The sequence below is a fragment of the Haliotis rufescens genome, unplaced genomic scaffold (assembly GCF_023055435.1).
Source record: "Haliotis rufescens isolate VD_foot unplaced genomic scaffold, xgHalRufe1.0.p SCAF_3, whole genome shotgun sequence".
NCBI lineage: Eukaryota > Metazoa > Mollusca > Gastropoda > Lepetellida > Haliotidae > Haliotis > Haliotis rufescens.
In genome coordinates, this window is record NW_025964001.1 from 51,505,724 (window position 1) to 51,523,028 (window position 17,305).

General features: G+C 41.2%; 1 protein-coding gene across 1 annotated transcript; it reads left to right on the forward strand.

Annotated features, from left to right (window-relative positions):
• The first annotated feature begins 71 nt into the window (after positions 1-71).
• LOC124141981 (28S ribosomal protein S10, mitochondrial-like) lies at positions 72-12,381 on the forward strand. Its single transcript, XM_046510201.1, has 7 exons — positions 72-145; positions 282-352; positions 3,652-3,724; positions 8,317-8,456; positions 8,955-9,063; positions 11,463-11,552; positions 12,237-12,381. Exons 1-7 carry the CDS (start codon positions 89-91, stop codon positions 12,330-12,332), a joined length of 636 nt encoding a protein of 211 aa, XP_046366157.1. The 5' UTR covers positions 72-88; the 3' UTR covers positions 12,333-12,381.
• The last annotated feature ends 4,924 nt before the right edge of the window (positions 12,382-17,305 follow it).

Here is a 17,305-nt window from a genome sequence, read left to right on the forward strand (position 1 = left end):
TCCGTAATTTGGGAAGTCCTGTCGCCAAAATTTTAAATCTTCATTTATATTCACATAACACATTCGCAGCAACTCAACATTCAACAAAATGGCTGCCAAAGTCATAGGAAGTTTGAATGTGATGGCCCAACTTTTAAATAAGCATGTAAGCACATCGTTTATGCTGTAACAATCAGTATATCGTCGACGCATTTTTATACGGGCATTGTTTTATACTGTCAAGTAGATGATTTGGTAATCATGTCTTGAGTCAGGTGTCATTGACTGTATTCTGGTTTCAGATTTTACCAAGTTTTTGTATTCGATGTGCACAGAGAGTCACACAGTTCAACACTCTACTCCGTGTTATAAGGTACAGTCAGTATTGTTTGTAAAGAGAAAAGACACTCTGATTATCTTAAGATGATGAGTAATGTTCTACCAGCTACCATACTAATAAGTTGTTTTTGATCGCAAAAGACAACTGAACAAAAAGGGTCGATTAGGTCATGGACACTTACGAAGTTTACGGGTGGGCAAGGTATCTCATGACTTTAGTTTGTGGACACGTATGAGTGATCCAGGATCCACTTGCACAGAACAATCTTAGCGCTACAATCGCAGTGTAAGATACAATTAAAACTTACAATTGGTCCGGACCACTGTTATGTAGCTAAGATCATTGTAGTCCCTGAATAAACATGACAAAATAGCATGCAAGACTTGTTCTTTTTCACAAGGTTCAAACATTGCCTCTTTATTTTGTTAAACTTAATGATTCGAATCTAGACTTCAACAACATGAAGAACGCACCACAGATTTAACGTCAGATATATTGTTAATTGCGATAGTTAACCACATAACTATCAAGTCGATAGTACCATTCCCTACCGACTCAATGCTGAAAGAAGTGTAAAACAACATACCTTTTCGCTAATCAAGGGAAGGATTAAAAGCGATTTGTAATGTTCGTGCCCTTTTGGATAAATCAAGGGCAGCTAACCTTGGTTTATACTCAAGATGGGAGTGGTTTCCTTTTGTCATGTTTGTATAAGCCCGTAGAGTACAATCTACCTTACCCAGTGTATTAATGTTATAGAATCGCTGAAATGCCACTATATTTCTTTTGGGTCACATTTGTGTCAGTGTCAGTCTTTCGGTTATCATTAAATTAATCTACAAATAAATACAAGTTGAAGAGCAAAATCATACAGGTTTAAAGGGGCACTGATCTAACGCAATTCCCCGGACTGGTTGTTGCCTTTGTTATTGTTTTTTCCCCCGTGAGTACCCGGATGATACGCAACGCAACTGAGCGTGACCAGAGACTGGGCTACCGTCTGCAAGGACAGCTAAATAAACTTTGAGGCTGGAGGCAATATTTGTTTTACGCGTTTTTGCATAAACACTGATTGGTTAACTGTGATCTATAAAGATTTCGACAAAGGGCGCATGTTAATTAATTTCTTCAGCCTAAACAAACAGACAAAAAGAACAGCGGAGCTCATCGGATGTCGTCATTTGGAAATACCCCAGATGGTTATAGTTTAATACTAAAAAAAGTATCCATGCAGTGAAAGCATTTTCGGATTTCGGCTTGCGTCGATAATACGATTACTACTCCCTTGTTGTCATCCACGTTTTCTCGTATAACCCTACACTTGTGTATTTGTCGTCATTCACTTGATGCTCAGTTAATGAATTTATTACAGGTACAATTAGTGGTAGCACCACTTAGATTACCTGACAAAGGTTCCCATTTGGCATTTATTGTGTCTGGGGTAATTATTCAATCTAAATCCAGGTTTGAAGTGAGGTGAAATGTGTGTTATGTAATATGCACGTGGCAGCCCAGCAAGAGATGAATGATCAGTTGATTTACTTTTTTTTGTAAATCAACGGATCGTTCCTAGTCATTAAAGGATTAACAGACAATACGTTGATTGATTAATCACTGTTATCTTGCACAGTGGATATGTCAAGAGTGAGTGTTTACATGTCTAGGTTTACTAAAACAAAGGGAATACACTCATATCATGGCGTGAAGTGCCGATGTAAAAACAAGATACTTTGTTCAAAGGGTTAACTGTTAATACGTTGATTGATTGATCATTGTTATCCATCACTCAATGGATTTTTTAGGAACCGTGGACGTTATGAAAATAGTTGTCACGTGGGCTTTCTCAGCTGACCCTTGAGACTTGACGCCTATATGAAACACCTGAAACAATCCAGGTGATCAGTTGAGAAACAAACACGGGTTATAATATCCCGAAACGATATATATCTTTTAAAATATTTGATTGTTACTGAGACACGTGACATCGAATATTTTTCTTTGTACAGCTGCAGACGAGTGGGATATTGTTCCTTTATGTGGATATTCACGGATACATTCCTCGAACAAGGAAGCTGCCTAAAATTTATACACATAAATTTGGTAGGTTGTAATTATGATATTTGCATTTTGTTTTCCTTCATTTGAACCGATTCGTTCTTGTTTCTCTACGTCTTGGTTGGGAAATTCTTCAATGAGCGATAGATGTTGTTTTCACAGGTCTATTCCTTTGTAACCGTGTATATATTACCGTCAATTTGTAAAATGTGATTCTCTCAGGCAATTTATAAAATGTGTAAATATTTCAGTCATTTTGACTAAAAAATCTGTCCAGATTGATTAAGACGATCAAAAGGGCCTACAAACATCACAACAGATTATTATGTAGGATTAGAAGCCAAACAACATGGAAATGTACTTTTCAACGTAACATTTTCAGTCTCTTGGTGATGACATTAAACATCAAAATTTTTGGAATTCGTTATCATAATAATACAGATGGAAATGTTTTTCAGTCACTTTGTAAAATAACTGAATATTTAGACGTTTAATAAATTTGTTACACATTTGACAGTAACAAATATACACACTATAAAAAAAGCAATGCTCAGGTGAAATATTTACTTTGTGTAGCAAGTCAAAATAGTGTAAACGAAAATCGCAAAATTACCAAGCAAGTGACTTATCAAAACTTCGTCACCATTACCGATGCTACCCACAAAGATACCTACATTTCCTTATTATCTCGAAAACTGTATTTCATTTTGATGATCAGTGTGACCATACGCCCTTATTACTACCCATAAAAGTGACATGCGTTTAGGAATGGCGCAGCGGAGGTCGCGAACTAGTCTAGATTTCTGCTATACATCCGGGTACTCACTGGGAAAAAACAATAACAAAGGCAACAACCAGTCCCGGGGAATTGCGTTAGATCAGTGCCCCTTTAAATCTAAAATAAAGTTGGACAGGGACGAGCAGTTTGAACATTCTGGAACGTAGTACTTCCCAAGGGCTATACAATTCTCTTCCATTTAAGTGTTTATCCTATTGAAGTGAGAGAAAGACAATGATTTTGACAGATTCAGGTATAAAACCCACAGTCATAAGTTTCTGCAGTGCGGAACATTAGTTGACTGGGCCACCTGGGCCCTGCTAGGGCTTTTTTAAGCAAGTGCAATGATAAAGCATCAGTAAAATGTGCGGAATGTGCCACATGTTTCCAGCCTGAGATCCCCATGTAGATGTAGCTCTAGACTAGATAGACTCAGGTACATTCCTGGTAATAACAAATGCCTATACCCTTATGTAATTTTGTTTTTTTTCACTTTCAGAATGCCTCATGTATCATTATCAGTGAAACACTTCAGCTCAGAGGTGAACAACTTCAAGACCAAAATAACAGAGGTGACATATTTATTGCAATATATTTCATTATTTTTTTTATGGTGCCAGGATTTGGGGGCAGAGTGGACAAGGGGTCAAAAGCGCCAGGCTAGTGAGTACCAGGTGCTGAGATCGTATTCCGCTAGTGACTGGGTTGTTATTCAGCCTTGGGACCAACAATATTTTACAGGTCTTTACAGTGTTGTCACTTCCCCTAGTGTACAGTACATAGTCATCATAATAATAATAATAATAATTAATAATAATAAATAATAATAATAATGTATTGTATTGCATTAATGATATTATATTTCAGTGTTTCATATCCATGGGGTCTATTCTGAAAATATAATGTGACCAATATCATGATTATTGTCAGTAGGGTATTAGTTGTTGTTTTTTAAAAATTCTGCTTTAATCATTTTTTTAAAATGTTGAACGCTTTGAATTACAAATAATGAATGGTACATTCTTCCCCATATCAATATTTATCTTATTACATCATAACAGTTTCGTAGTGTAACAGCAAGTGATGATATAAGTTAGCATGGCATACATTTATTAAATATTTGAACTTATTCTGCATTATCCTGCATTATCCTGCATTACCTAATAAATCGCTTGCTTCGGATCTATAATTATATGAAAATTTAAGTAAAATCCTATATATCTTTTATACTTGTATACTTATCCTGCATTACTCCTTAATGCATCTACTGCTTGTTCTAGACAGAGAGAAAGAGCTGTGCGAGGTCTTGCTGAAGAAGAAGTTGTTTCAACTAGCTGAGTGGCTAACCAACCCTTTGACACAGCTCCCATGTGACCATGGAAGGGGTGATGTCACAGATCAGCACATTACTACTGTCACCCAAAGAAGGAAGACCTTTGTGTTGAATTTTCAATGTTTTTCATAGAATCCTTCACGTGTTGATAAACTCTAGTGGTTTTTTTGTGTACTATATTGTGGCTATGGTTTGTGTTTTCATATTTTTCAAATGATTTATGCTATTGTGTATTCACTACAGTAATGATGGGCGTGTTGTTGTTTCAAGCAGCCATCTTGAATAGTGTCACGCTTTCTCATGTCATGCATTCTGTATTCTTTGTATTGCCTGGTACTACATTTATTGTTTTATCTTTGCACTAATATTGTTTATTAAAATGGTGGATTTGCGTAAACTTGTTTATCGGAAACCCACATGGCTGGGACAAACGATTATAGCACACATAACCGGGCGGGACACATTTTGATTACACTCAGCTATTATTGCAGATACATGTACATGCCATGTTGTAGCCAGTGTCACCGTTGTCGCTACCTTGCACATCCACCATACTTCCGGCTCAAGCTACTCAGGTCCATGTTTCAGGTCCATGACTCACTGATCATCCTGGATATCCAGGACGAATATTTACATGTGCCGATCCATCCAAGCAACAGGAAATTTCTCCGCTTCATCTTCGATGGAATCCACTATCAATGGGTGGTGCTCCCATTTGGAATTTCCTTGGCCCTGTTGCTATTAACATGCATCATTGATATCCACCTTCCTCCACCTGAGGGGTGTCCAGTTCAAGGCGTATATAGAAGACTGCCTTCTGAACCATCAAGACACGGCCACGCTCCTACGCCACAGGGACTTCACTCGACTACATCAACTAGGATGTATCCTCCAAATGTGGAAGTCAGAGTGCCAATTCATCAGAGGCCTATTTCAAACCAACCAAGACCTCCTCTTCTTCTTCCAAGACTTCCTGCACTCTACCAACCCTGCACCAGTGGCAGCCGCCTCACACCAGCTCAGGACCTGACCTCCAGAGGCAGGCTCCAACTGCACCCCATACAGATGTTCCTTGCTCCCTACATCAGGCGCCAAGATCCACCTCTGATGGTGGACGACGGAATCGTTCACTTAGGCGGTGTCTCCTTGACAGAGCTTACGACCTTGTTACACCTATTAGTCAAGGATGGGGGTCAAGTCGCCTCGGGGGCTGTGGTCCGCCGTTTAACAGTGGCACATCAACAACCTAGAACTAGATGCACTCATACTGGCTCTCTCTCACTGGAAACAGACACTCAAGCGCACACTCGGATCACCATATCAAGGGACAACATCACTGATTGTATGGTGCCTCTGCAATCAGGAAACAACCCACTCCCACTCACTCCTAAAACAAACATTCCGATTCTTCCACCTAGTCAATCAATTGGAACTCCAGTTTTGGGTCCAACACATCCCGCGCTGTCCTTGCAGACGCCCTTTCCAGACTGGACATGGTAGCTCCCACGGAATGGAAACTCCATACAAACACCTTCCGCCTCCTCAACAAAGACCAGCCAGAACTACCAGGTCTGAACCGTCATATCGCCAATACCGGACCCATAGGCTTAGCCTTAGGCTCTGGGAATGACTAAAAGCGTATACTTTTCCGCTGCCAGTACTCCTTCCCAGGGTTCTTCAGAAGATCAGATCAACACGGAGCCTCGATCTGACTTTGATTGCCCCCTGATGGCTAGCGAGAGGTTGGTTTGTCAGTCTCAGGGAGATATCTGCCACCGACCCTCTCGAACTCCCTGACTGGCTGAATCTGGCAAAAGGCCCAATCAGGCTCCAGACAGGTTACATCTGCACATCTGACTCATTTACAAAGTGCCAAGGGCTGTTCAGTTTGAGCGGTAAGGGCAATTACCCTCACACATAGACCACTCACACATAGACCATCTACCAGGGGTCTGTATGACGACAAGTGGCGCTCCTTCCAAGATTTTTGCAAGGCAAAACACCAAGACCCAACCTCTGCGTCTCCCCAATTCTTGGCTGAATTTCTACTATACTTGCACCACAAGCATCGTCTGAAGGGCAGCACAATCACAACCTACCTTGTGGCCCTCAACTCTGTTTTGGATGTTTCGGAAGATCGGAAAATGATGAAGGTCCCGGAACTCCAAGCTTTACTTCGCTCGTTCCGGCTAGAAGACCAGAAGGCCAAGTTTCAACACCCAGCATGTGACCTGAATGTGGTCCTTGCACTACTAAGAGACACGCCCAAAGAGCGGAAGGTCCGGGGTTTGATCCCCGGCCGCGTCATACCAAAAGACGTTAAAAGATGGTACTTGTTGCTACCCTGTCTGGCGCTCGGCATTAAGGGGTTAAAGCAAGGACTGGTCGGCTCGGAGTCCATATACTGTGTCTGAGTGGGGTATTCATGTTAAACTGCGGCATGGTATCTCAGTGGGCTAGCACTAGTCCGGTCCGGTCCGGTCTAGTACAAGCAGCCACACACACACACACACACGTGCATGCACGTCACTGTATAATTGCAATAATTCTGGACGCGACGTTAAACCCAATGTCAACTCACCTCACCTCAGACTGTGCTGGGACTTCACAGCCAAGAATCAACTCAAAGAGAGCCCTTCCTTCTTCTGCACCTATCTTCGATAGTGGGGGCCAAGGATCATTGTGGACAACGCCGCTGCCTCTTCACACTAGTATCGATGACATCACAGGTTGAAGTCAGCCATGATCTTCCTCTGGCTTTGCGCCATCATTCATCAGGCCAATGAGGCTGCAGGACTGGATTCTCCAAGATCCGGGCAGTCCACTCCACCATGGCAACTGCTCCATATGGCTGCTTCTGGCTTTCAGACAACGTCTTCGTCAGCCACTACCTGTGAGATGTCACCTTAGAAGATGTAGAAGGCGTACACAGCTTTGGCCCTTTGTTGGTTGCATTGTAGGTCACCGTCCCTAGATGCCATTGATGCTTCCTCTCTGGTGCGTGTCACCCCAGACTAAGAGGCTACATGCTAGTTGCATGATGCTCGGTACATCAGTTCTAGACTTTAATTTAATTTAACTTCTATGACTGTATCCATACCTGGACTTCATGCACACCTAACTTTCTCCCTCCTTGTTAGCAGGAATGGTCGCTTGATGCTGGACATCGCCTTTGCTGATTGGCTGAAGTTTTGGAGAATATTATTGAAGGTCACTTCTGAAGATGATAAAGATGCATTATAAGTAATGCAGGATAAGTTAAAAAATCTAGTAAAATCCTAGATATTTTTTATATTTGTATACTTATCCTGCATTACTATGTCTAAAGTGGCCCACCTGTTGCAGAGCTGCCACCCGACGATGCCTTCAGATGTTCCGGTTTAGCAGAAATATGCTGATCTGTGATGTCACCCCTTCTGTGGTCATATGGTAGTTGTGTCATAGGGTTGGCTACTCATCTAGTTGAAACAACTTCTTCTTCAGCAAGACCTCACACAGCTCTTTCTCTCTGTAAATGCATTAAGGAGCAATGCAGGATAAGTTTACAAGTATAAAAGATACATAGGATTTTACTTAAATTTTCGTATAGTTATCATGATTATAGATAAGAAGCAAGTGATTTATTAGGATTCAGGGAAAATGCATATATAAAATATTATTGTCAGTTATAGCTTATAGATAAATAACAGACATTCCTAATTACTGGTGGCAGAAGAGAAAACATGGTTATATTTCTGCACGACTCATTTACATATATAAACATATATGTTTTCCAATTGGTGCAAAAATGTCAAATACTGAAACTAACCTGAGACATGTTTATTTTACAAGGCTGATGATGCAGATGAGATTGATGATCTTTACAAGCGAATCATCATTGAGGTCAAAGGCCACGATCCTGAGATCATCAAAAGTTACACCAATTTTTTTGCGATGACTGCAAGGGAACTCGATATACCCATTCACAATGTGTGAGTATACACAGTGATGGTCTGATCATATTGTTTTGTTGAGGTACGATTATTTGTTTCCAACCAAGAAGTGAAGTTAAAAATCAATTTACTAATTATCATGATCATATTCAAGGGGGAAAAACGTGAATGTTGTGTGCTCATTGTGAGGCATGTAAAATGGAACTGTTTTAAGTGTGGTTTTTCATGTGACCAATGCTGGTGATTTTTCAAATTCCTACTACGCAAAGATTATTGACATAAGATCAATGCCCATGAGTACTTTTCGCTGAACTTCTTCCAAATGGGAATTCTTTTGGTAGATGTTGTTAAAAAATCAAAGGTCAAGGTCACAAGATGGAAAACAGTTGCAGAAACATTGTGGTTACATTTTCTCATGAGGTATTCATCATGTTTATGCATTTATCATTAAACTACTTGTGTTCCACATTTAGCGCCTAAATATATTGCCATAAGGCTCGTGACATTGGAGATCATATGTAGACTCTTCGTCTTCAGACACACCCCTGATAAAGACATTGAGAGGCTAACTCTACTCAAGTCGGTCCATATTTACAAGAAACACCGAGTTCAGTATGAAGCAAGAACACACTACAAACAGTTTGAGGTAAGTGCTCAGTGTGCAGGTCACTGGGTTCAACATCTTCTTAGGAAACAAGGGGGGCACGGGTGGCCCAGTCGTCTAAGGCGCTGCGATTCGCTGTGCAGAGTTGCGTCCCTTGGGCACGCCAGAAACCTATGATTGTGGTTTCTAGGTTTGTCAGCATCATACCCGTGCTCGTGGTTTTCACCAAAGTGGTAAACGTCTAAGACCTGCATCACTTCGGGCTTTCCTCCCACATTAAGCTGACACGCCGCGATATAACTGGAATACTGTTAAAAGCAGTGTTAAATCCAACTCACTCACTCTTAGGAAACAATATAAAATTGTGTCCGTCACAATAGACTGAACATGAAGATAAGTGTACAAAGAGACAGCTTAACACTGTACACATGTCAACATATTCATATCATTTTTGAAAGAACAAACACTGTTTCCCACTTACTGACCAGAATTTTCACAAAAGAAACCTGTGAAAAGAAAAGAACCAATATAATCTGGTCTGAGTGAGTGAACGTCAAAATATACAAGTAGATTCAGTTCAACACTTGAAACAGTCGGCCCAAGTGGGGAACAAGGTTAGAAGAGGTCCACACTTCTGGCTTTATGGCAAGACTGAAAAGATAAACTTGATCAGGTGGTCAGTCTCTGTGACAAGACTGATTGCATGTTGTTGTGCCTCAAGGCCATGCGACTGCTCCCAATCACTGGTTGGCCAGTTGCAGTCTTAACTATACGGGCTGCAATGAATAACTGCAAGTTTATTAAGTTCATTAAAGATCTATTTGTCAAAGAGCAGACTAAACTGAGTTTTGAGGGTTCCAATGTGTGAACTGGCTTATTGCTTCCTTGTACACTGATGGTGTACACTGATGGTGTGGTTCGTTACACCAGTTTGCCTGGCTCGGTCTCTCATCTTTGCATCCTGCTGTTGTTTGGCTATATTTATTATGATATTAAGATGACAGTAACTATATACTATTATACTATGGCCAAGATCACATGGGTTTTATGTATCTGTTAAATCTAAACTGTACTATGGCCTTGCATACTGAATAAACTGTCTGTCTGACAGTAACAGAGCTCCAGATAAGCTGCGTATCTACGTAAAATATGCATCAGAAATGCAGGAAAATAAATTTCAAGCGTATCAAATACGCAAGGAACATTACAGATACGCTACAAAAATATAACTTGTGCGTATCATTAAAATATTGTGAAGTAACCCTGCGTATTCGATTGGTAAATCAGCAACTTATTTTGAAATTTTAAACGGGCATTCCGTCAACCTTACCAAACTCCACGATGACAGTTACATCATGATCATTTGCCATCACACTTTCTTGTGGAAGTATCGTGGTATTTTTGAGCTATAAAGCTCTCGAACTCACACGAAACCAGTTTGCAGGGCCTAGATGAATAGTGTTTTTAAATATTTAACTTAAATACCCACGTGTAAAAACTAGTGGGTAACAGAAATTTGAATACCAAGATGGAATTACTGATACCCAATGATTTTAAAATGCATGGGTAAAATACCCACAACACCAAAAGCTTATCTGGAGCTCTGCAGTAATGTTAAGTTTTACCATTTCAGTATTGAGTGATATAATTGGTGTGTCAGCAAGGTGTGTAATAATATGAACCATGAAAATCATTGTTGGCAGATGAAGATAATACGTTTGTGTATGATTTAGTGATATTCTAGGAACCTATGCTGGCAGTAAGAGGTGACTAAATCGGTGGTCAGACTCATTGTAGCCTGATGGTGTTGAATGTTGCTCACAATATAAATCACTTGATTGTCTGGCTCACACTTGGCTATTTTGAACCGGGCAAAATATTTCTGTATTATTGATGAGCATACTGAGTGAGTTGTAAACTTTGAACAAAACAAAAATAATTATTCTACAGTGAAACCTAGTTAGTCTGGGTTAATATAGGTCTTCAGCAACCCATGCTTGCCGAAAAAGGCGACTTTGCTTTGCTTATTGTAAGAGGCATCGAGCGGTCAGGCTCACTGACTTGGTTTGATGCATGTCATTGCATCCCATTTGCGTAGATGAATGCCCATGAGTCCATCACTGGATTGTCTGGTCCAGACTCCAGTGTATACAGACAGACGTTAGATAGCTGGAATATTGCTGGGGCCGGCTTTAAACAACAAACAAGCAAAACAGTAATCTTGAAATCCTTCTTTTCACAGGATTGTGGTTTTAATCTTTTCTTGTCAATTTAGCACGATTTCACTGTGAATTGCACTTGTTTTTTGTTTGTTTCATTGTTGTTTAACACTGGACTCGCAATCAGCCAAGTCACAGAGCCTGATCACCTGATCCATTTGGTTGCCTCTTATGGTCAGGCCACAGGCTTTCAATAAAGATGTCCAATTCTTTACTAAACAGCTTCTGAAGCTGACTGGTTCCACTGCTGACACTCTCCTGGAATACACTCAGAGGAACCTTCCAGAAGGAATGGCCATGAAAGTCACCAAAGTAAGCATTGCATACTTTGGCCGTGTTCCAATTTCAAGTTCACATCAATTCTTTGTTTAATCTGTACTTCATCATCCAGTGCATTATGCCTCCACTGTAAAACATCGCTGCTCCTGCTTCATGTTATATTTGATGTGAGTGATTTAGTGCCTAAAATAGCTGTTCCATCAATTTAATCATGATTACAGTTCCATCTTTGTGGAAACAATTTATGCTGTCGCTGGTATTGGACATGTCTTGTAACCATGGTTACTATTTGGTACACAATAAAACGAAGACTCTTTCCCCCTTCTCCCTCAAACTTTCATTTATGAGGCTCTTGCTTTGTAGTAAACACCATCATTTAATTTAAATACACTGGAGGCGATGAAGAATAGTCAGATGTTACATATAGTCGGGAACATAATATGGCAAACTATCGTGTAGATAGCGAGTTAGTCAGTGCAGAATAGATCTTGAAAAGTTGCCTCCCTTGTCAAAGGATCTGGCCTTTTGACTCATGTATTATGATTATCCTGATTATGATCCTTGCTCTGTCAGCACCATGCCTGTACCTGGTTGTCACGAATCACGCCAAGGTGGTAAACATCACTTTGGCCATCCTCCCACTCCCCATGATGTGGTGAACACCACTGTCATCAGCTGCAGTTGCAATGTCTGCATACATTTGTCCTTGGTTTGCAGGAACGCCTTGAGAGGTTGCCTGATCATCTTCAACACCCAATAGAAGGTTCCACATCATCAACAGAAAGTACAGACTTACCACCAGAAGCAAGTTGATGTGTGATAGTGCGTGATAAACTAGGGAATAAAATGCATTTATCATTCAGTCTTGTTCTTTATGATAGAGCCGTAGACAGTGCCCACAATGAATGATGGGCTGTCTGGAAAGGATGGAAATCCTGGAGCAAACAACTAGAAACATTGATATCATCACAATGTTCCCAATGTACACCGGACAACTGAAGCTGTAATTTGTAAATGTCCTGTACTTTGAGCAAGTGAGAAAAGGAAATAATGTGTGACGCTTTTGATAGGCAGAAGGTTTGATGAGAAACGTTTGTGTTATCTGAGTGAGTTACCATGTGACACAATTTCACTGCTTGTTGGCAGATAAAATGCTTGTTGGTTTCCACCAAGTGGTACAATACAGCAGCTGGATTTCCTCACATTTTCACCTGTTGGATCATGGTATGTCACGGACCGTGTGTTTGTGGGTGTTATTTAGGAGATAAACACTGTGTTTTCAATGTAGAGCTAGGTTACCTGTAAATTTAACCCCGCTAAATTGAATTTGGAACCGAACGCGCAAATGTTAAATTTAGCACGGTTAAATCTACAGGTAACCTAGCTCTACATTGAAAACACAGTATGTTTATCTCCATTCTACCATGACTAAATAAAACGCGAACTCTTTGGTGTTAGCAAATATACTGAGTGAAGCGGCATGGGTTGAGTTCAGTGTTTTGAGTGGGTTATCGATCTGAATTACGGAATCACCGAACAAAATATGGCGCTGTATATACTCAAGCAGTTTGTTTACACCGTAATACTTCACTCGAACATATTACAGGAATTGTAAGCATATAAGCACGGTAACTTGGTAAGCTTACATGAGGTGGGCATCCCTAAAGAAAACAAAGCAAGCTTTGCAAGGCTTTCGCTCTTCATCGCGCGTCACCATTATGACGTCATATCGCTCATTATGACGCAAAAGATATGACGTCACAGTCGTATATAGAAAAGCGCCAAAATTCCAAGCACTCTCCAAAATGTAAATACATTCCCTTTCTATCGTGTTTTCTGCACGAAATGTATTGCCGCACATCGTTTGAATATTGTAGTAACCACAAATGTGCATTTTGTAACCTGTCATTGTAGATAAAAATATTGAAATATGCCTACCGACAATGACTGAAAATAGTACTATCCTATAAATGTTAGCTTCCGCGGTGATGTGGCCATCAAACCGGCTGTTTCAATCAGAGGGGGTTTATTGTGATTTAATAGCCTCTGATCGACCAATCATATATATACTAGCCACATAAAGAAACTGTGCACGGAGAAAAAATATAGATATAAGGGCACACCGTCCATATATGAAATATAGGTTTGAACACAGCAATTATTGAAGACATTCAAACGCTCATGCACGTGCCATGCGATATGACGTCATTGATGGGGGCCTATGGACGTGCAATGTGTTACTGCACGTGCATCCTGTGCAGCTGTACACAGCATGTGCAACTCAAAATTCGCTGTCACTTTGGAAAGCATGATCTGTGGTCATTCAAAAATTCAAAACTTCTCAGGCGCAGACACAAGCATATCACAAGCAAATCATGCCAAGATTGACAGCTGCACAGCGTCATGAAGCAATTGGAATGATCCGAGCGGGAATGAGGCAACAACAGGTGGCAACACATTTCCAATGCCATCGTAACACGATATCGGCAGTGGTGAGGCGTTATCAGAACACAAATGACGTTACCGACCACCCACGTTCAGGACGTCCCCGAGTAACGACGCCAAGACAGGACAGATGGATTCGAGTGACACATCTCTGACATAGGTTCCAAACGGCAGTAACGACGTCCCAGACAATTCCTGGACTGTGCCGTATCCATCCCAACACTGTCAGGAATCGTCTACGTCAGTACGGGATTCAACCACGACGCCCTGCTATTCGTCCCATCCTGACACACTGTCATCGAGTCAACCGTCTAAGATGGTGTCCAAATCATGTTCTCCAACCTCGAATATTATGGAGAAATGTTGTCTTTACAGATGGAATCGAGGTTCAACATTTCCCACAGTGATGGGCGCCAACGTGTCTACCGGCGTTTGGGATAACGTTATGCACGCAACTGTATTGTGGAGAGGAATTGTTTTGGAGGTGGCTCTGTGATGATTTGGGGTGGGATAACAGCACCCCTTTGGTGGTTGTTTCAGGGCAATCTCACTGGTGTTGGCTAGAGAGATCAGATTCTGAGGCCTGTGGTCATTCCTTTCCTGCAATGTCATGGCCCGGGATTGACATTTCAACAGGACAACGCTCGTCCTCACACGGCTAGGGTCGCAATGGATTTCCTTCACCATAACAATGTCATGTTACTGCCATGGCCTGCAGTTTCTCCAGATCTCTCCCCAATAGAGCATGTGTGGTATGAAATGGAGCGCCGTCTGCGTCATCTTCCACATCCTCCAGATAACGTCCATGACTTGGCACAGGATTTGAGGAGGATATGGCAGGCCATTCTCCAGGCCTTCCATGCCCATTTGATGGACTCCATGCGTTGCCGATGCACTTCTGTGATTCACGCACAGGGTGGTCATACCCGTTTTTGACTTTGTGACTGTCATTTGACCCCCTACTCCATTTTGATCTTCTGACGTCATCATAACAGGTGTTGTTCAGGTCCCGTTGACATTTTCTTATGGTCCGATCATTCAGCTGCTACAGCGTCTGCATCATTTTGTTCTTGCTGTGTTGTATTTCAATCCAGAATATATTTTCTCCATGCACTGTTTCTTTATGTGGCTATTATATTTTTCGAACAGCATTGAAAACGCACCAGCAATAAATCTTGAAATATTACAAAAACAACTTGAGCAATGACCGATTTTGATTAGAACAGACAAAGACGGATTAAGAATTACGACAAAGGAAACAGGAATACCACACAGTAATTACAATTACATCATCAGTGTAAGACACATAGGGTTAAAATGAAAAGTCAATATCTGGTATGTCCGCCATTGACAGCAACACAGGCCATGCAACGTCTTCTCATTGATCGAATAAGTCTGCAAATAGAGTTCTGGGGCATTCCACTCTTGACGTAGTGTATCTTCAAGTTCTCTCAGGTTCTGTACTTGCGGTAACGTTCTCCACGTCGAAGCCACACTCACAGTCGACCGTCAGCATTCCGTAAATGAAAACAGGACTCATCAGAGAACAGCACACCATGCCACTGCTGCAATCTCCAATGACGATGCCTTTTGGCCCAACGCAGACGTTCATTTCGATGTCGATCAGTGAGTATGGGTCCAACATATGGACGTCGAGCACGTAGCCCTGCTGAGCGGAGACGTCGACGTACGGTGTCAGCACTGATCAATTCCGTCTGCCTTGTACGGTTGCTGCAGTCCTGGTAGCCGGAAGTGTACGATCACGAAGATGCCGACGAACAATATGGCGATCCTGAAATGGTGTAGTTACACGACGTTGACTCGGACGTGGTCGATCTCTAGTGGTTCTTGTCTGCTGGTATCTGCTCAGTAGCCCGAGGACTGTTGAATGATGGCATTGAAACCATTGTGCAACGACTCCACTTGACGTACCAACTTGAAGCATGCCCAAGGCACGTTCACGTTCCTCTGCTGTTAATCTTGGCATTTCTTGTGTCAGTACCCTTTACGTCTGCAGCAACAAGTGATGTGGCTTTTAAAAGTCTGTCTTTTATAGCCCTATTCGGCATGCTTCCCGTGAAACAAAACACGTTTTCCATGATGTGCACGCAATTTGTTGTGTTTTGGTGTTTCGCTAACAAAAAATTTGGGAATGTGTTTTGACGAGCTGTTCTTCATTATAATTCGTCCAGAGCGTCGTATATTACTCATTCACTTATATATTTTCATATGACTTAAGCCCTGATTAAAATACATCCATGTCCATGGTGGTGCGTTTTCAATGCTGGTCAGTAAATATATATATATTATGATTGGTACCAAGATAATGTAGTGTGAGACACAAACACACACGTCTCACACTACATTATCGTGGTACTAGAAAATCTCGTTATCCACACCCACTGGCGGCTGTTCACACGCCTGTACACACACACACACACACACACACACACACAATCGTGGTACCAGAAAATCTCCTTATCCACCCCCACTGGCGGCTCTTTACTTACCCAGTAAGCAAATCTCACCATATTTTATTGCATGGAGCAAGAGTAAAAGTGAATTAATTTAAGACACCAATTTTTGAACTCATTTAAGATCATGACCAGTAATATCATTTCTCGAACTTAAATACTTTTTATTCAAGTTTGTCCCCTTTGAGAAGCGGACAGAAAGACGGAAGGATGGACAGAAACTCTGTTCCTGTATCCTCCAGCCCACTTCGTGGCGGGGGATACCAGAAAAAAGATTCTGTAGAAAGGGGTCGGCTTTTCCAAGATACACTTTCATGATAGTATTTTTCAGATCTTGATCTGTCAGAAACATCGCCCAAATGACGGTCCAATAGATTACAACCTCCCAAAAGTTTGGAAGTTGCCACGACTACCTGTTCACTTCCTGGTTCGGCTTATCTATGGGTCATATCATGTTCTTTCATATTTCAATGGCCAAGTTAATACCTCGGTTTATCTACGGGGTCGGCTTATGTGTGGTCATATACGGTAATTAACTCCCACGATAACATAGCATACAATGTATTGTTTATATCTTTTTAAGCTAAATTCCAATGAAGAAAATACAGAAATTGCCAGTCAAGAACACTTAGTTTGGAATCCTAGATAAATCCGAAGGTTCCTCCTTGACTTTACAAATGTAATGGTGTGGACCTCCAGATGTAGGACAGATCTAGATCTCATCACTCTTATTGGCTGAGCTCATAAGTTGCTTGCGTACAAATACACATGAAAAAACGTCAAAACCCAAATAGTACCGGTACAACACTTTCCCAAAATGGCTTCAAATTGCATACCTATAATATCTTTGCACATCTTTATCATGTT

Coding starts and splice junctions, on each gene's coding strand:
- LOC124141981 (XM_046510201.1), top strand. CDS start 89: ATGGCTGCCAAAGTCATAGGAAGTTTGAATGTGATGGCCCAACTTTTA. Junction 3,725..8,316: donor TCAAGACCAAAATAACAGAG/GTGACATATTTA, acceptor TTATTTTACAAG/GCTGATGATGCAGATGAGAT. Junction 8,457..8,954: donor GATATACCCATTCACAATGT/GTGAGTATACAC, acceptor CTTCGTCTTCAG/ACACACCCCTGATAAAGACA.